The 21,738-nt window shown below is 36.2% G+C and overlaps 1 protein-coding gene across 1 annotated transcript; it reads left to right on the top strand.

Annotated features, from left to right (window-relative positions):
* Positions 1 to 21,074: 21,074 nt before the first annotated feature.
* Positions 21,075 to 21,503, top strand: LOC113352461. The gene has a single exon (XM_026596277.1). It carries the CDS (start codon positions 21,075 to 21,077, stop codon positions 21,501 to 21,503), a length of 429 nt encoding a protein of 142 aa, XP_026452062.1.
* The last annotated feature ends 235 nt before the right edge of the window (positions 21,504 to 21,738 follow it).

Raw genomic sequence — 21,738 nt, 5'->3', positions numbered from 1 at the left:
CCTTAGCTATAATAGACTAGAAATCAAGACTTATAGTTTTGATCACTAACATTGACAAACATGCTTGAGATATCAACACATGCGAGTTCGACCGAGCAATGCTCTAACAACAACTATTTTAGGGTTGCTAGTATATTGCATATTTTTGTTTTTTCCCCATGTTAGTATATTTCAAAGAACATAGCTTACGTTGGTTAGATTCATGTTCTGTGATGAAAAAGGATTGCTTGATGAATCTCATCATCATTTTTGTATTAGTTAATATTCTTTCATTTGTGGCTTTGCATTGTTTACATTCAAAAATTTAGATTAACAACTTCTGATCTCTAGTCCCTTAAGAATGAAGTTGCTTACAAGTTAGTGTATGAAGAAGTAAGAAATATTTTTATTTTGAGTTTGACACCTCATTACTTAGTAATTAAATTTTCATATATGATAGACGAAACTCTCTTTGGTTCATCCTTGTTGTGTACGTGTTATCCCCTAATTTGTTCATTGAGGACGTTGAATTACAAATCATTGACCTTTTTATGGGAGGACTTTTCAAATGGATAAGAGTGGTAATTTTACTATCTTATCTATATTTCCCATATTTTCATTTAGTAATTAAACTTATTAAATAATTGTTACATTTTTGCTATTTTAAAGTAATTTTTAATATTTATCTAAGATTACCTAAAGGTTAAAGGGGTAGGCTTTGCTTTATCTCATGCAGGAGTAATACCAAAATACGTTATATTGTTAACGAGGTCCCCATCCTTCATTCCAGAATATTTTCTCCAAGGAATGCCAGCATATTGGAAGTTGGCCAACTGTAATTTTTTGTATTCCATAAGTAAGAAAATAAAACAAAAATAATAAAGATGAAAAACTATTTGTTTGGAGCTTACACATCTGCGCATCAAAAATAAGAAATGCCTTATCCAAAGCCACTGAATAGCGGTCTCAAACCATGACCATAGTGTTTTCAGGTGGCTAGTATGTTGTTGTCATGACAAACACTATCAGAAAAAGGTTAAGCTGAGCTTGACCTACCTAATGAAAGATCTGGTGGTACATCTCGATATTGTTAAATATCAACCCCTCCTTAAACAACTGTCTAAGTTCAATCTAGATCATATATACAATTATACGACTAGTACAAAATTGCATTCAATTCATTACAAAGAGAATAAGTTCCCACTAATTGTGTATTTTAACAATTTGTGATAAATGTGACGGTTATTTAAATTCGATTTTTTTCTGAAATTTTTAGATTTACTCAAAAACTATGTAATACCAAATATTTAATTAACTGCGATGAACAATGATTCAACAATAAGATGGGAAGTACCTAAATATATATATTTTTCTAATTTAAAACTAAATAAACCAAAATCATCAACTTGTTAAGATACTTATAAAATTTTGTTTACTTATCAAATACTCGTTATTTCTCAATATTAAGAATATCATAATGGCACGTACATTAAATAAACAAAATAAATTAATTGTAATCACCTTGCTGATGGATCTTAATGGATCTTTCAAGTTCAACAACAAGTTGTTACTCTTTAAAACCTGATATATAACATTTTGAGAATGCAAATACTCATTTCAAAAGATGGATCCATAACACGTTATTATAAGATTCTTTTCTTTATCATCACGATACCCGATAACATTCATGAAAATTTTCATATACGATTAACATTCAACCAGTTCCTAGTCTAGAAAGAGAATTATACAGACAAGTTACTTGTTCTTGAGTATCTTGTATGCTGAATCATTCCTAGAATAACAATTCACCATAAACACGGTAAGAATTGCCCTGGGCTATCTTGAACTGCACCATGAAACGCTACAACATTTGGATATTGAAGCTTGAGGAGGATAACAAGTTCTTGCAAAAAATACGCGGTCTAGATGTTGAAGTTGATTTCTAGATACTTAGATGGTTAATTTTTATGTTGAGAGTGATCGTTTGTAGTCTGTTTTAATATCTTCTAATGTTGTTTGTACCCTCTATAAAATAATCGAAAAACCCGCTAGTCAAGACTGCATGGTACGTATTCACTTCCGCTAACCCAAAAGAAGGTTCCAGAAGTTTCCACGTGTCTTTCTTCCCATGTTACTTGCATATGAAGTTTATTTCATAATTAGGGTCTACCGTAGACTATATAAATACTCGGGTATAAACCCTAAGAGGCAAACGAGATCTATGCTTTCTTACCCGGAGAAAAACCATTGTAATGCTTATATAAATAAAACGTCTCTTCTAAGGGGATTTGTCAGTGGATGTAGGCATAAATCGCCGAACTACTTTAGATTCTTGTCTCTTTTATTTATCTTTAATTTGTTTAACCCTATTTTACACCATCATCGTCAAATCAATCGTGTTTTGTGCCAAAAGTTATTTTTTGGTACAAACATATGCCTCAGTTTAAAATTTTAGGCCTAGATTCAATTATTTTTAGGCATAATAGGAAGTACGTGGTCAATTTTGGAAATTTGAGTTACTTCAGAACTCTGAATACCAGCGAAAAACAAATGGAATATGGTATTGCTACCTCGATTGTATTATGATAAATGGTTGGGATTTAATAAATGAATGATTAGGGAACTTGGGTTCTTGTCGAATTAAAGTTTACGAAGAATATTTGTAGGGAAGTAGGTGTAAAAGAGGGATAGAACAATACCTGAAAATGTCTCTCTCGAATTAAGCTGAGAGACCATAACAGTCTGCTATAAAACAAACTGACTAGCTGACTAGTGTTTCCAAATGACTCGTGATCCAACCCTAATAGCAACAAGATGTGCACTAATTGGGGAGATACTTGGTTCATTAGTGTAAATCTATTCCTTATATATCCATCTGTTTCGGAGGTATTATTTCCAAACCCTCCATTTTAGGGGTATTTGCAAGTGAGTCATTCTTTCCTTCTTAAGCCAATGTTGACTCCTCAATCTCCTCTATTGTACCTCCTTGACCTATTAATAGGACATCCTTACCTACTTATAATCCTCTCCATTTTTCATAACCACCCTAATTTACTTGTAGAATCCCAACCATTTATTATAGCTTGACACTCCCTTAACCTCTTTTAGGGCATCTGAAAACACGGGGGTACCAAAATACACCACCAACTTTTTCGTAGGCAATATGTGTGGACAAACTTAAACACAATTCCGAGAGTTCAACTTAATAAAATTCAATCAAGGAATAATATTCAGAGTTATATCTCTTTCTCTCATAATCAGAAAGTTTACAGAGACTAGTCTGTGAACCTGATTTGCGTGTGAGAGTACCTGGGTGATTCCAAAGATCAATTTCCCAAGTAATCAATTAAGTCTTATCCAACAAACAAGGTTGGACGTATCTACTATGATTGATTTACGCACAACCTGTGATATTTCAATTATAAAGATAAACAATATAATGCGGAAAAGAAATAACACATACACCAGAAATTTTGTTAACGAGAAAACCGCAAATGCAGAAAAACCTCAGGACCTAGTCCAGATTGAACACCAAACTGTATTAAGCCCCTACAGACACTAGCCTACTACCACTTAACTTCGGAGTGGAATGTAGTTGAGACCTAATTAAACCCTCACAACAATTCAATTACAGTCGCGTTCCTTAAGCCTCTTGAATCCCAGCAGGACTCTGCGCAATTGATTCCCTTAGTTGACGTCACACCAACTAAGTGTTGCTTCAACTCAATTGAAGAATTTAAACCAATCTGCCTCCCACAGATAAGCCTATATGTGTGATTTCCTTTTTGATCAAAGATCAAGGTGATAAAAATCGATAGCAATAGACAAAGTCTAGCTAACCTCAAAATCCGGACTTATGCAACCCTAAGTGCAACCTAGATTATTATTCACCTCACAAGTATCAAACTTGTGGAATCAACAAAGTTTTAGACGAAGAGAACTTTGAAGATTTCTATCTATCTTGTTCAAGTGAGCAGCTCAACAATCGAACAAGATCAGGATACTCGAGCTATCAAGATAAACAATAGATGGACCTGGCTTCATGAATCCCTATGAAGTTTTTGTAGTCGTTAAACCCTAAAAGGGTTTCTGGAGAGGACGACTCTAGTTACAACTATGACACACCAAAAAGTAGTGTCAAGATTCAAAGATCCCAGTTTCCAAGAGTTACCCTTATATAAACATTCAAAGCGTATCTTGCTTTAGGTTTAAGCTAACATAGCTTTGGAACCAAGCAAACAATATCCATCGTTAGATGAATCTTTGAATCTGATTTATATAATCAAGATATACACTCTGGTTATAACCGAACCGTGTACAAAACCACGCTCATAAATGGTTAGCCGAAGCTATCCAACTCAACTATAGGCTTGAGAATTTTCATAAACACTTAAGACTTAACTCGAGTCACAATAATGTGATCAAATACGTCTATGTTGTTTTTTAGAGATTATTCAAATGCTAATTATCTCTAAGAAATAATTGTATGTGCATATAAATTTAATCGACATGGTAAGTAAATGTACAAGGTACAAATAGTCAACCGATTCGTAAATATTTAAGTCAAAGTACGTGTATCGGTATGTATACTTTATAACATGACCGAGTTCCGGAGTTCACATAATTTTTTCAGTACGTTTACCAGTATGGATACCTTAAGACAATAATGAGCCCGGAGTTCACCGAAATTTTCTGGTACGTGTACCGGTATGGATACCAAATCCGTTCCGAGACCAACAGTTCTTTTCTAGTACGGGTAGTGGTTTGCGTATCGATCCGGGTTCATGAGTTCACATACTTTTAAAGGTGTGCATACGCGTATGCGTACCAAAATTATATTAGTCGAGATATAGCTACTCTGTTACGTGTATGAGTACATGTATTACAACTTCAGACTTATAATAGTTTTTCCAGTTTGTAAGACGGGTATGTACACTGTCTTATATTTGAATTTACAGTAGTTATATATTTATCTCTAAATCGATTCGAAACATTCCCGAATAACATCAATCACACATATCACTGTTTCAGGCTATTTTCGAATGATAATTCTTGAATCATGATTTTGATTTCGAACAATAAATTCTTCTTAACCGAAATTCATCAAGTATGACAAATATTCATTAATCTTAGTCATATTTCGAGAACTAATAACAAGATAAATCTTGACTCGAAAATCTTGATATACTTACAATAGTCTAATTAGTTATGCGACATCGTCTCATAGATAAAATATGAATCTAACTTGAGATATATGTGGTTCAGTCTTCACTTACCTTTTATTAAAGAATTTCTCCAAAAGCTTCGGTTGATTTTTGTCTTCAAACAGTAGAAAGCAGTGATGACTTCTATGATGTCTGTTTCTCAACTACATCTTCTATCCTAATACGAGACTTAACTAATTGTAGACTAGAAATCAAGATATAGTTGACAACTAAATTTGACAACAAGCTTGAGATAGCAACACTTGTGAGTTCGACCGAGCAATGCTCTAACATCATCAAAACCTAGCACAAAGCAAAGCAAATCCAAAGTCCTGCAAACAAAAGCAAAGACCTACAAAAACTAAACCTTATTTGCTTGGGTTCTATGACCTCTCCCCAAGCTTTCCTTACAAATTTTATTAATTTTACCATCCCATTACACTTTTACATGTTATCTATGAGTTCTAATAATCATTTTTACCTTTCCGGAAAGGTGACTAATTAGTCTCTCAAACTCGGCATCAGAACAATCTTCGTCATCAGAATATTCTTATATAGTAATTCTTTCTTCCTTGTTCTTTGCTGCAAGTTTATTGGCAGTCATTTTCAAGGGACTGAAAACCTTTGGTGTTGCTCCATTGATAGTCAACTTAGAGGGACTTGGACTCCCCCTTCTCCCTTTTTCTTGGCACTAAAGAAGTACTAGTGACACCATATTTTCACCCTTTCTTGTTGTTGTCACCTTGTTCCTATTGATAGGGAATCTACTCCTAGCTGTAAAATCGCCATATACCATGAACAAATTATACTTAGATGAAGCCATATGATGATTACCCCTCTTATAGGAGAAGGTACTCTTCCCTTTCGCAGCTATTTACTCTCCCATATTCTTATTCTCATGTACACCAGTTGGACAAGAAGCTAGGGTATGCATACATTTGTTCCCATCAATCATGATTATCTTTGGTCCCAAAATTTCTACAGTAGTCGAAGATCCATATCACCTATGAAAATATTGACATATTTCTCTTTCAATATATTTGTCTCTTCACCCACTTCATCACCGGCTTCTAAACCATTTGAAGCACCAATGAGATTTAAATCATTTGCTTCTATTCATTTAGAGTAGAGTCAACTGGCTCTTTATTTCTATTATTGTTACTACTATTAACTTTCATTTCAATTGACCCTTGAACTAGCCCTTCTTCCTAAGAACTAGTGATTCTCTCAACACCAACAATAGCTTCAAAGTGAGCTTGTAATACCGCGATTCGGCAGGGAGAGTTCGCCGAGTAGAATATACGTAATGGTTTGTGCGTTCCTAACACCAAGGATTGATGGGCAAACTTGAATGAGTAATGAGAAAAAACTTCTCAATTAAGCATGCTCGGCCGAGAGTAGTCACCGGATGGGTATCTTCCTAGGAAACTGCTGCTGGATGACCGCAACAGTGTCGTTAAAAATCCCACACCGCTGGATAACCGTGTAGTGGGTAAGTGGGAAGAATATCGGTGATAGCTGGATACAACTAGGGATGGTCTCTTTTGCTCTGTTAGAGAGTATGCTGGGAGGTTATGCCAGATACTAGTCTCATAATAGGCAAGGAACATCTACATTATACCGAGGCCTTTTTAGCATAATTGGCACCGGAATTGGAAGAAAACTATGAAGTTAAGCGTTCTCAGGCTGGAGTAATCCAGCGATAGGTGACCTCCCAGAAATATTTTGATGGATGACCGCAGTGGTCCCATTGAAACCCCACACTGCCGGATGACCACAATGGCTAAGTGGGGACAGTGCCGGTGGAGAGTCGGGTCATTACAGAGCTGACTTTCAAACCTTCTTAAGAGTCCACCTAGTCTTCATTTTCTTTAGACATGACTTAACAGTATGCCCAAGGATCATACATACCACACTGTTAGGGGACAATTCCATTGATATTCCGTTGGAAGCTCCAAAGAAATCTTATTGCTAACCAATAATGGGATGCTAGTAAGGTATGAGAATTCCAAATCAATTTCAATGCAAACTCTTGCATAAGATAACCTATTTTTATTGATATTACTGTTAGAGCATAGCTCGGTTGAACTCACCAAGCGTTGGTATTTCAAGTTTGGTTTTCATATTTTAGTGAAGCAAAACTCATTTAAGAGTCGCTTGATTATGTACTAGAGTCAACTTCGTATAGGTTAGCTTGAAAGTATTAGGATATGAGACATTACAAGTATTGCGAAGACTTGAAGAAGTGAAGACGTAAGAAGCTACAACGACAACATCATCCTTCCACTTGAGGTTAGTGATATTTGACTTGAACTGTTTCATTCCCTAGTGTATCTTTCAAGTCGTGCATATTTAAAACGAAACTGCGAAGCATGAACACTCTAGATAGACATAATATTAAGGAATAGAATATGAAGTTTATTGCTTAACCATTAAACTTTGTAGATAAGACATCGACATGATCGTTTAAATGCTATTGTGATTATGTATGGGTATGAGGTGAGGATTTCATCCTAAGAAACAATGTTTTACATGTGTTTTAAGAAAGTAAGTTCATAAACTTGTTTATGAATCGAAAAGGAAATCGCCAGGCGTTATTGGGATTGTTATTCATTGCATATCTTGTTAACATCCAATATGTGTGATTTAGTATAACCGCTCACGATTTGTTTGTGTTCTTGGTAAAACTATTCGCTAAGTCCTGACTTATGTATTGGTATGACTTTTATTAGTGAAACCGATCTTAAGTAATCACCTGAGATGATATGATCGCGTTTGTGATTTTTTTGACCGAATCTGGGTAAACAGGAACCGATCCTATGAAGAGGTGCAACACATCACAAAGGGGAATCGATACTTGTATGAGGTGCAAAAAGTTTGTAGCAGAAAGGGAAACCGATCCTATGGACATATGCAACACGTTTTTAGGCAAGGGGGAACCGATCCTATGGACATGTGCAACACATATAAGTTAGATACCATATATATGTGGGGAACCGATCCTAGTATCTAGTCAACCGAATTTTGGAAAGATAGTGTGACTATGCACAATACTCACATGGAGGTAGAACCGAAACTTGTTTTGGTAGAACCATTAAACCCATGATTTGTGATTGAGTGTTTCTTAATCAATTGCATAGTTCTTGAAAGTCAGATGAACCAATTCTAAACTTGTTTGGAAGTGTGGCAAACCGGTTTCAAGGTTGTAAGTATGAAAGAGGACTTACGAAGTAAGGATACCGGCATACTTTGAACACGTACAGTAATGTTTATCTTTTATTGTTCAAAGTTATTCCTTAATAGCTACAAGAAGAAAATCCCAGGATCGAAATATAAATAAGTTAAGAATCTTTTATTTAAGGTTGTTAATTTTATTTTAGGAAAATGAGAATTAGTAATGTGCATTTACTAGTTGAGATTTTCCAAAGAGATTTTCGGTCATTATTTTGGACAGAGCATTTCCAGGAATTATGGAAACCGAATTTGGAATATATTGAATATCTATGAGAATATTTTCGGTTATGGAAATTCCTTGGTGTCCAAACTTCCTTGTCTATAAATACTTGAAGTTTGCAATTCTAGCAAACTAATCCTTCGTGACAGCAAACTTCCTCGGTTGTGTTGTTACTGGTGTAGCCGCCTATTCGGAGAGGAGAGTAACCTAATTAAGCGAAATCTCTTACGAACGCTCAGTTTAAAGTCTTCTTTGGGATTGAGAATATCTACGAGTACCGTTGGTGGGAAACTAGATAATTGCGGTTTATCTTATGTTTTCGATTGATTTGATTGACTAACGGTGGTTGAACTTTGATTGCACCTAGTTTTTTTATGCTTGAGAATCTTCTCTTTTGATATACGATTCACTCAAACTAGATCGAAGTTTCGACAGGGATCTTTAGACTGTTGTTAGTGCTAAAGACGATCTTGTGATAATCCATTGTTAACAGACTCCGTTCTGTGCGCGATTGATCACAAGAGATTCAAGTTGTTGTGTGCATGTATTTATTGAAGATCTAAGAAGATTTGAAGACAAAGAAGATATTGAATATTTCTGATTTGGGGTTCATAATCTTTGGTGTGCACAATACTTGTTTCGGTATAAGAGGATCCAACTATAATCAGTTTATCCTTGTGGTGGATTGGATTGATTAGTTGTGTAGATCGTCATCAATACAATTCTTTGTGATTAAAAGTATTGATTGCAAAATCTTAACAATTACTTCGGTAGTTGAGAATAAGATAGATCTAAGAACCCGACGAAGGAGTTTATTGAGATAAACAGAAGAGCCTTTATCGAACTCACATCACTTGGTTGAAGAGAGTTGATACCAAACAAATTTGTTGTTCCTTTACTGTTTGGAATACGAACCAAAGGAATTATTCCAAGTACGAGACTTATTCATCAACTGGAGGCGTGGGAATACAGACGAAACTAGGTGAACTATAGGTTTAGTTGCTTGGTCTCAACTATACGAAGTTGGTATAATTTTGTGTAGCGGCTTAATCCTGAAAGTATTCAATTATGGACAAGGTCCCGGGGTTTTTCTGCATTTGCGGTTTCCTCGTTAACAAAATCTTGTTGTGTCATTTACTTTATATTTCCGCATTATAATTGTTTTATTATAATTAAAGTAAATTACACAAACGTTAATTCTTATTTACTTGATAAGCAATCCTATTGTGTTTGGTTAAGTCCGAACCTTTTTATCAAGTAAACATACTTCGTTGTTGTATTGTCTCGATCTCGTATCCATAGACGATCACACGAAGTGTGAACCGATTAGTTGCATTGTCTCGACTCAGTCCATAGACAATCACTTTCGGAGAAAGGACTTATAGGTAGGAAAAGTTTTTAACTTGAGGTATATTTGGATACCCTCGCCTTTTCAAGTACATTCATCTGCAAATAAGGGTTTCCCTAGGTAGTGGAAATTAATCCTAGTCCATCCTCATTCCACATATAAAGTGGAAGTCTATAAATCCTTACCCAAATTGGAACTGATCTGATCTCTGAGATCGACTTCTCCAGCAATTGAGTCGATGGTCTCAAAATAAACAATTTTTCAGAGATGTAGAAAAACCCAGTGTCTAGAACTAATCTATGATTCTCCTCATCATTGAATTCAAATATAAAAGCATAATCTCCATAAATGTTGATACTTACCTACTTCTTGATGAATTTCCAGAGCTTGCTCACTGCAGGTTGAATTGCTGCTAGGAAAGTCTCTTCCCTATAAAAAAGAATCCCACTACCATGTTTTCACATTTGATCAAACCTTCTGAGAAGAAATCCGTTTGAGCAACAACTAATACTTTCCATTTAACTCTACTAGAGGTGTAAATTTGAAAGAAGAAGGGAATATAGGTCTAGAATTTCGAAAAAGAGACCTCCAATTATTAAGGTTAGCTTTTCAGCATTTCCCCCTTTTGATGCAGTCACAGAAGGAGAAACATTGCTATTGTTAGCCTCTTCATTTATTACAATGACCATCATAATCTTATCTTTATTTTTCTCCCGATGAATTAAAAGTTTGAGATTTCAAATGAGGGAGATTTTCCAACCCCATGTCATTCTCTGTACCCATATGAAAAAAGCCTCTCTAACAATTGAAACTCAACCGAAATGCCTTAAGCCTAAATATGACTCAGATGGATCAAAATCAAAACGAGTCATGAGATTTGATTGAGAGATTAGAGGGAAATCGAAAAATTAAGAAACTAGGGTTGGTTTCTTCAAAATCGCCTAATCGTCTTTTCTCTCTTTCATGTATTACTTTATCAACTCAAGAAGATTTAGTCTTCAAATTATATTCTTTTATGGAAGAAATGGTATACTGTCAAAACCTGTTGGGATTCCAAACGGGATAAAAAAATCATGAAGAAACTTCATGAAGAGAATGAAGTTAAAACTAGATGAATTTACCAAATCAGGAAAGGAGATTGTTAAATCTCATAAGTTCAAAGGAAAGAAACAAACCAAGTTGAGAATACTAGCTTTTGTATTCGTTGACCATCCCCAGAATGTTTTAAATACCTGTGGCGATTCTTTATCTCATTTCAACACAACTTAGGTGTGTTGGAAGGGTGCATCATAGCGTCCATGTAGACTTCTAATGTTGATCTTGTTCGATTAACTTCAACATAGAAGTCACTAACAAGCTGGTTAGGACAAGATTAGGAAATTGATGTAATCCTAAGGGAATTAGAAGTCATCTAGTTCTAAGAAAAGGAAAGACATGTAATAAGGTAATAGGACTAGGAAAAGGAATTCATAGTTATATATATATATGATCACCAAAGTTGTGGTTGATCATATGAGCAAGATTAGATCTTGTGTTTAGTTTTGAGAGATTTTCTAAACATCAATAAAGAGAGTTGTCTTTATATAATCTAAGTTTCATCTTGCAGTTGCCATTAATTGGTATCAAGGCTTGTTTCTGAGCCATGGAAAACGAAACCACCATTGTGGGTGCAAAAAAGTTCACGCCACCATCAATACAAGTTCCAATCCTCAACACCACAAACTACACAGTATGGGCCATGAGAGTGAAGGTACTGATGAAAATCTACAAAGTTTGGGAAACAATTGATCCTGGTACATTGGACCCAGACAAAAACAATGTTGCCATTGGATTACTTTTTCAAGCAATACCAGAATGTCTTGTTCTACAAGTTGGTGAACAGGAAACTTCAAAGAAAATTTGGGATGCAATAAAGGCACGTAATCTCGGAGTTGATCGAGTTAAAGAAGCCCGTCTGCAAACCTTAATGTCTGAATTTGAAAGAGTGAAGATGAAAGACAATGATACTATTGATAGCTTTGCAGGAAAGCTATCAGAGATAACCTCAAAAGCTGCGTCACTTGGACAATCCAATGATGAAGATAAACTGGTAAAAAAGTTTCTCAATAGTTTACCAAGATCCAAGTATATTCATATCATAGCTTCTCTCGAACAAGTCTTAGATTTAAAGAAGACTAGCTATGAAGATATAATTGGAAGATTGAAAGCATATGAAGAAAGAATCCTTGATGAATAAAACAATGGAGAAACTCAAGGAAAACTCTTGTACACAAACTCTTACCAACAAAACTCTGCGACAAGAGGAAGAAGTCGTGGAAGAGGTGGTAGAGGAAACAGAGGCCGAGGAAGGGGAGGAAGGTTTAACTCACAAGATAGAACAACAAGTCAAAATGATTAAAACCAAGGGAAAGAAAAGAAGGATAGATCAAACATTATTTGTTACAGATGTGATAAACCAGGACACTTCTCCTATGTATGCCCTGAAAGAATACAAAAGATGGAAGAAACAAACAAGAATGAAACAAGGGAAGCAGATACAACTCTTTTCATGCACGAAGTTGTATTCTTAAACGAAGGTAAACTAATACCAAAGAACTACGAATCAAAGGATGGAGAAGAAGGAATCTGGTATTTAGATAATGGAGCCAGCAATCACATGACTGGTAAGAGACAATACTTTTCTGAACTCAATGAGAAAATCAAAGGACAAGTGAAGTTTGGGGATGGATCTTCTGTAGAAATTGAAGGGAAAGGATCAATTCTATTTCAGAGCAAGACCGGAGAACAGAAGCTTGTCACAAACATCTACTTCATCCCAAACTTACAAAGCAACATTCTAAGTTTAGGACAAGCTACAGAAGTTGGATGTGATGTTAGAATGCGACAAGATTATCTAACAGTTCATGACCCAAGTGGAAGACTTTTAGTTAGAGTCTCACGCTCACAGAATAGACTCTACAAGATAAGTCTCATGATTGGAAGGCCATTATGTCTGAATATGAGACTGGAAGATCAGACATGGAAGTGGCACGCAAGGTTAGGACACATAAGTTTCAGAACCTTAAAAACTATGTCTCAGAACAAGATGGTTCGAGGGCTACCACAACAAAACGGAGTGGTGGAGAGGAGAAACAGGACTCTAATGGAGATGACAAGAAGTTCTTTAAAGGCTATGCAGGTACCTAATTATCTATGGGGAGAAGCTGTACGACACTCCACATACCTAATAAACAGGATACCTACGAAAGCTCTGAAAGACATGACTCCATATGAAAGTTTGCGAAAGAGAAAACCAAACATAGATCATTTAAGAGTGTTTGGTTGCAAAGCATACGCAAAAGTTGATTCTGCAACTCTTAAGAAACTGGATGATCGATCTCAGACTCTTGTGAATCTAGGAATTGAGCCTGGATCCAAAGCTTACAGATTATTCAATCCAACAACGAAAAGAGTAATAGTGAGTCGAGATGTGGTATTCGATGAAAAAGCAAACTGGAACTGGAAAGAAACTAATGATGGACCAAGTAGGGATCCAGGAATGTTTCACATGAGAGGGGTCAAGTAATTGATGAAGGCGAAGGACCCATAATCATCAATACCAATGGAAACAATGATGTTAATCAAGAAGAAGAAGAGAATAATGAAAACACTGAGAATAAGAAGAAGTAGAAGAAGAAGAAGAAGAGATCGATGAAATAACTCAACCCATTCCACTGCGAAAATCAACAAGACAGATACAAAAGCCACAGTATCTGGAGGATTATGTTCTTCAAGCTGCAGAAGAATGTGAGATTATGCTACTTTCTGTTAATGATGAACCAAGGAATTTTCAGGAAGCAAAGGTCTCGACTAAATGGACACAAGCATGTAGAGAAGAAATTATTTCAATCAACAAAAAGACTTGGTTTCTAGTTGATAAGCCAGGTGGGGTAAAAGTGATTGGTCTTAAGTGGATCTTCAAAATAAAACGGAATGCTGATGGTACTGTCAACAAATATAAGGCAAGACTTGTAGCTAAGGGATACGTTCAAGAATCAGGCATAGACTTTGAAGTTTTCGCACCAGTTGCTAGACTAGAGACAATTCGTCTCTTAATAGCAGAAGCAGCATCAAACTCATGGGAAATTCACCACTTAGACGTTAAGACAACATTCTTACATGGTGAATTGCGAGAAGATGTGTATGTTGAACAACCAGAAGGTTTTGAAGTAAAAGGACAAGAGCATAAGGTTTATAAGTTATCAAAAGCTCTATATGGTCTAAGACAAGCTCCTCGAGCCTGGAATACAAAGTTAGAGAATCTTAAGAGAAATCAGATTTGTTAAGTGCTCTAAGAAACATCAGTATACAGAAGAGAAGAAAAGGGAACGCTTCTTGTGATTGCAGTCTATGTAGATGATCTATTTTTGACTGGCAACTCCCTTAAGGTGATCAATGAGTTCAAGAGAGAAATGTCATCAAAGTTTGAGATGTCAGACCTCGGAAAACTCACTTATTACCTTGGCATAGAAGTCCATCAAGGAGTAGATGGGATTCAGATTAAACAAGAAGCTTATGCAAGGAGAATTCTGAAAGAAGCAGGACTTGAAACTTGTAATCCAACTAAGATACCAATGGAGTTTGGACTTAAAGTTTCAAAGGCACAAGAAGAAGCTGAGATTGATCCAACGAGTTATAGAAGAAATGTTGGATGCCTTAGATACTTGTTACACACAAGACCAGACTTGGCTTTCTCTGTGGGAGTAGCAAGCCGTTATATGCAGAGTCCACGCAAGTCTCATGGTGATGTAATAAAGCAGATATTGAGATATCTAAGAGGAACAATCAGCTGTGGATTGAAGTATGGTCGAGGAGGATAAAAGGAATTGTTGGGTATAGTGACAGCAGTCATAATATTGACCAAGATGATGGAAAAGGTACAACTGGTCATATATTTTATCTAGGAGAAGCACCTATTACATGGTGTTCACAGAAGCAAGACACTGTAGCCCTCTCATCCTGTGAAGCTGAGTTATGGCTGCAACAGAAGCAGCTAAACAATCAATATGGCTTCAAGAACTGTTGGGTGAAATCAAAGGAAGAGAACCTGAAAAAGTTCTCATCAAGATTGATAATAAGTCTGCAATTGCACTCACTAAAAATCCAGTGTTTCATGGGAAGACGAAACACATTCACAAAAGGTATCATTTCATACGAGAATGCATCGAGAAGGAGGTCATTAACGTTGAACACATACCAGGAACTGAGCAGAAAGCAGATATATTGACAAAGGCATTAGCTCGGATCAAGTTTGAAGAAATGAGACAATTGATTGGAGTACAAGATTGTCACGGGTAAGGTTGAAGCTTAAGGGGGAGAATGTTGGTTAAACTTCAACATAGAAGTCACTAACAAGCTGGTTAGGACAAGATTAGGAAATTGATGTAATCCTAAGGGAATTAGAAGTCATCTAGTTCTAAGAAAAGGAAAGACATGTAATAAGGTAATAGGACTAGGAAAAGGAATTCATAGTTCTATATATATGATCACCAAAGTTGTGGTTGATCATATGAGCAAGATTAGAGCTTGTGTTTAGTTTTGAGAGATTTTCTAAACATCAATAAAGAGAGTTGTCTTTATATAAGCTAAGTTTCATCTTGCAGTTGCCATTAATTGGTATCAGAGCTTGTTTCTGAGCCATGGAAAACGAAACCACCATTGTGGGTGCAAAACAGTTCACGCCACCATCAATACAAGTTCCAATCCTCAACGCCACAAACTACACAGTATGGGCCATGAGAATGAAGGTACTGATGAAAATCTACAAAGTTTGGGAAACAATTGATCCTGGTACATTGGACCCAGACAAAAACAATGTTGCCATTGGATTACTTTTCAAGCAATACCAGAATGTCTTGTTCTACAAGTTGGTGAACAGGAAACTTCAAAGAAAATTTGGGATGCAATAAAGGCACGTAATCTCGGAGCTGATCGAGTTAAAGAAGCCCGTCTGCAAACCTTAATGTCTGAATTTGAAAGAGTGAAGATGAAAGACACTGATATATTGATAGCTTTGCAGGAAAGCTATCAGAGATAGCCTCAAAAGCTGCGTCACTTGGACAATCCATTGATGAAGATAAACTGGTAAAGAAGTTTCTCAATAGTTTACCAAGATCCAAGTATATTCATATCATAGCTTCTCTCGAACAAGTCTTAGATTTAAAGAAGACTAGCTATGAAGATATAATTGGAAGATTGAAAGCATATGAAGAAGAATCCTTGATGAAAAAACAATGGAGAAACTCAAGGAAAACTCTTGTACACAAACTCTTACCAACAAAACTCTGCGACAAGAGGAAGAGGTCGTGGAAGAGGTGGTAGAGTAAACAGAGGCCGAGGAAGGGGAGGAAGGTTTAACTCACAAGATAGAACAACAAGTCAGAATGATCAAAACCAAGGGAAAGAAAAGAAGGATAGATCAAACATTTTGTTACAGATGTGATAAACCAGGACACTTCTCCTCTGTATGCCCTGAAAGAATACAAAAGAGGAAGAAACAACAAGAATGAAACAAGGGAAGCAGATACAGCTCTTTTCATGCACGAAGTTGTATTCTTAAACGAAGGGAAACTAATACCAAAGAACTACGAATCAAAGGATGGAGAAGAAGGAATCTGGTATTTAGATAATGGAGCCAGCAATCACATGACTGGTAAGAGACACTACTTTTCTGAACTCAATGAGAAAATCAAAGGACAAGTGAAGTTTGGGATGGATCTTCTGTAGAAATGAAGGGAAAGGATCAATTCTATTTCAGAGCAAGACCGGAGAACAGAAGCTTGTCACAAACATCTACTTCATCCCAAACTTACAAAGCAACATTCTAAGTTTAGGACAAGCTACAGAAGTTGGATGTGATGTTAGAATGCGACAAGATTATCTAACAGTTCATGACCCAAGTGGAAGACTTTTAGTTAGAGTCTCACGCTCACAGAATAGACTCTACAAGATAAGTCTCATGATTGGAAGGCCATTATGTCTGAATATGAGACTGGAAGATCAGACATGGAAGTGGCACGCAAGTTAGGACACATAAGTTTCAGAACCTTAAAAACTATGTCTCAGAACAAGATGGTTCGAGGCTACCACAACAAAACAGAGTGGTGGAGAGGAAACAGGACTCTAATGGAGATGACAAGAAGTTCTTTAAAGGCTATGCAGGTACCTAATTATCTATGGGGAGAAGCTGTACGACACTCCACATACCTAATAAACAGGATACCTACGAAAGCTCTGAAGACATGACTCCATATGAAAGTTGCGAAAGAGAAAACCAACATAGATCATTTAAGGTGTTGGTTGCAAAGCATACGCAAAGTTGATTCTGCAAACTCTTATGAAACTGGAATGATCGATCTCAGACTCTTGTGAATCTAGGAATTGAGCCTGGATCCAAAGCTTACAGATTATTCAATCCAACAACGAAAAGAGTAATAGTGAGTCGAGATGTGGTATTCGATGAAAAAGCAAACTGGAACTGGAAAGAAACTAATGATGGACCAAGTAGGGATCCAGGAATGTTTCACATGAGATGGGGTCAAGTAATTGATGAAGGCGAAGGACCCATAATCATCAATACCAATGGAAACAATGATGTTAATCAAGAAGAAGAAGAGAATAATGAAACACTGAGAATAACGAAGAAGTAGAAGAAGAAGAAGAAGAGATCGATGAAATAACTCAACCCATTCCACTGCGAAAATCAACAAGACAGATACAAAAGCCACAGTATCTGGAGGATTATGTTCTTCAAGCTGCAGAAGAATGTGAGATTGCTACTTTCTGTTAATGATGAACCAAGGAATTTTCAGGAAGCAAAGGTCTCGACTAAATGGACACAAGCATGTAGAGAAGAAATTATTTCAATCAACAGAAACAAGACTTGGTTTCTAGTTGATAAGCCAGGTGGGGTAAAAGTGATTGGTCTTAAGTGGATCTTCAAAATAAAACGGAATGTGATGGTACTGTCAACAAATATAAGGCAAGACTTGTAAGGGATACGTTCAAGAATCAGGCATAGACTTTGATGAAGTTTTCGCACCAGTTGCTAGACTAGAGACAATTCGTCTCTTAATAGCAGAAGCAGCATCAAACTCATGGGAAATTCACCACTTAGACGTTAAGACACATTCTTACATGGTGAATTGCGAGAAGATGTGTATGTTGAACAACCAGAAGGTTTTGAAGTAAAAGGACAAGAGCATAAGGTTTATAAGTTATCAAAAGCTCTATATGGTCTAAGACAAGCTCCTCGAGCCTGGAATACAAAGTTAGATCAAATCTTAAGAGAAATCAGATTTGTTAAGTGCTCTAAAGAAACATCAGTATAGAAGAGAAGAAAAGGAACGCTTCTTGTGATTGCAGTCTATGTAGATGATCTATTTTTGACTGGCAACTCCCTTAAGGTGATCAATGAGTTCAAGAGAGAAATGTCATCAAAGTTTGAGATGTCAGACCTCGGAAAACTCACTTATTACCTTGGCATAGAAGTCCATCAAGGAGTAGATGGGATTCTATTAAACAAGAAGCTTATGCAAGGAGAATTCTGAAAGAAGCAGGACTTGAAACTTGTAATCCAACTAAGATACCAATGGAGTTTGGACTTAAAGTTTCAAAGGCACAAGAAGAAGCTGAGATTGATCCAACGAGTTATAGAAGAAATGTTGGATGCCTTAGATACTTGTTACACACAAGACCAGACTTGGCTTTCTCTGTGGGAGTAGAAAGCCGTTATATGCAGAGTCCACGCAAGTCTCATGGTGATGTAATAAAGCAGATATTGAGATATCTAAGAGGAACAATCAGCTATGGATTGAAGTATGGTCGAGGAGGATTAAAAGGAATTGTTGCGTATAGTGACAGCAGTCATAATATTGACCAAGATGATGGAAAAAGTACAACTGGTCATATATTTTATCTAGGAGAAGCACCTATTACATGGTGTTCACAGAAGCAAGACACTGTAGCCCTCTCATCCTGTGAAGTTGAGTTTATGGCTGCAACAGAAGCAGCTAAACAATCAATATGGCTTCAAGAACTGTTGTGTGAAATCAAAGAAAAAGAACCTGAAAAAGTTCTCATCAAGATTGATAATAAGTCTGCAATTGCACTCACTAAAAATCCAGTGTTTCATGGGAAGACGAAACACATTCACAAAAGGTATCATTTCATACGAGAATGCATCGAGAAGGAGGTCATTAACGTAAAACACATACCTGGAACTGAGCAGAAGGCAGATATATTGACAAAGGCATTAGCTCGGATCAAATTTGAAGAAATGAGGAAATTAATAGGAGTACAAGATTTCTCACAAGCACAGTTGAAGCTTAAGGGGGAGAATGTTGGATTAACTTCAACATAGAAGTCACTAACAAGCTGGTTAGGACAAGATTAGGAAATTGATGTAATCCTAAGGGAATTAGAAGTCATCTAGTTCTAAGAAAAGGAAAGACATGTAATAAGGTAATAGGACTAGGAAAAGGAATTCATAGTTCTATATATATATGATCACCAAAATTGTGGTTGATCATATGAGCAAGATTAGAGCTTGTGTTTAGTTTTGAGAGATTTACTAAATATCAATAAAGAGAGTTGTCTTTATATAAGCTAAGTTTCATCTTGCAGTTGCCATTAGATCTTATTCATTCTGCAAAGAGTTTATCCACCATGCGTAAGTATCTCGCTCTAACGTTCTGTATGTCGAGCGACATCTTCTTGATAGTTCTTGCGGAGGGAAGAATGATGTTTTTCTTCTTCTTTACTCGTTGGAATCTGCTTGTTGTATCTAGAATATCCATCCATAAAATTAGAATTATCTAATCTGCTCATTTTTGGTTGGAGTGTAGAGCTTTATAAGAAGAACATGTCATAAAAAAAGTAACTTCAAACTCATTGCCGGTTGGATTTGATTAAAAAAATGGCGTTCGAATGACATGGTTAGAATGACATTACCATGACATGGTGGCATCATTTTAGTTTCAACTGTTAATCTTCAACTGTTGATATTTAAAATGGTAGATGACGGTCTTATACATCTCGGAATGCGCTCATTTTTGCATGGAGTGTAGAGCTTTATAAGAAGAACATGTCATAAAAAAATTAGCTTCAAATTCATTGCCGGTTGGATTTGGTTAAAAAGTGACGTAAAAATGTTAAGATAATGTCATTCTGACTTTGTCATCCGATACCCTCCAAAAATTCAACTAAATGCCATTTAATGTCTAATTATTTCGTTTGAACCGATGAAAGAAGAATCTCTATTTTTAGGTATACCTTTTGAATAAATGGCAGAAGAAATTCAATTGAGGTGATTGCTTATCAGCTTCCGCTATTCATCACTTTTATCAATTTCTTCGTGTTAGGTCAGTACATGTTAAACATCTCACATGGCTAGTTAATATTAGCCGAAGACCTTACATCCATATAAAATTCAAGGATTCCATCGTCAACATTATCAACGAACCTTAATTATTGGTAGTTGTGGATGCTAGGGACTCGTTTTTGTTGACGTTTCTCAATCAATCTCAGTAACCTCACTGGAGTGGTGACCACTACTTGTGTCATAAAACTGCATTAAAATTCATTAATTAGTTACTAATTAATTCACATCTTTCTTGGCTGATTCTGGTGAAGCTGTGAATATTTGGTTGCGGTTGCATCACTCGCTCCCTCTAATTCCGATGGAGAGAATTAGGTAACCATGATTAATGAGATTGATGCATTTTGGACAGGAGAGAGTAGTGTGTATGTATCAAAGACGTGTGCCAAAATTTGCTGTTTGTGTGGGCTCATTTCCGCTGGCTCTAATTCATTATTATTTCCTTGTAACTACCAACTAACATGCCATAAAATCAGGAATTAATGATATGACCATACCTGTCTTAATTGATATCAAATTCAATATTTCCTGATTTTCTCTCCATCGAATCTCTGTATATATATCTGGGTTTCTTGTTAGAGTTCTCCAAATGTTTTTCATTAGTTTCATGTACAACTGTCTAGTTCATTTTTCAGTTGCATTTTACCTTAAATAGTGAAGTAGAATATCAAAATGGGAAACTGTTTATTCAACAACAATTGCCAAGTTGAAGAAGAACAAGAAAACTCTATCGAAAGAATCAAGATTCATCATAACCATAATCATCAAAAGAATGTGGTTAAGCTAAATTTTGGTGGTATTAATGATGATGATGATTTAAAGAAGGGAAGCAGTGGTGTTAGGAATGTGGTGAGAGTCAGAATTATAATGACTCAAGAAGAGTTGAGTCAAATATTGAGGTACAACAATCAAAGAGATAATGGTCTTCATGGGGATTTATCCAAGGAGTACACTACTACTGCTAGTCATTCTATTGAGCAATTACTAAACGTAATGAAGACCGGGAAAGTTAAAGTCGTTTCTAAAGTAAGAAGAAAATCAGAGACAACAAATTGTAATTGGAAGCCTCATCTTGAAAGCATTCCAGAGGACCAATACTAGGTACAAGATGCAGCACATGCTTTATGCGTGGTTTAGAGGAAGATGAAGAATAATAAAGATGGCGTAGTTTGTACTCATTTTCCGATTTTTATGAGAAAAAGTAGCAGATATATTTGTTGATGGGTCTGCATGAATCACGATCAAGCGAGCCATTACATTGAAGCACCAGAGTCCTTTTTGAACGTGGAGATATTTAATATCTTCTCTCTCGCCCAAAAGTTCCTCTAATTGGAAG

This window comes from Papaver somniferum, chromosome 1 (genome assembly GCF_003573695.1).
Source record: "Papaver somniferum cultivar HN1 chromosome 1, ASM357369v1, whole genome shotgun sequence".
In the NCBI taxonomy this organism is placed as follows: domain Eukaryota; kingdom Viridiplantae; phylum Streptophyta; class Magnoliopsida; order Ranunculales; family Papaveraceae; genus Papaver; species Papaver somniferum.
Note: the sequence above shows the minus strand (reverse complement) of the source record. Positions and strands in the feature narration are given on the sequence as shown.

What these genes read in the sequence shown, in the direction of transcription:
- LOC113352461 (XM_026596277.1), top strand. Translation starts at nt 21,075, where the DNA reads ATGGGAAACTGTTTATTCAACAACAATTGCCAAGTTGAAGAAGAACAA.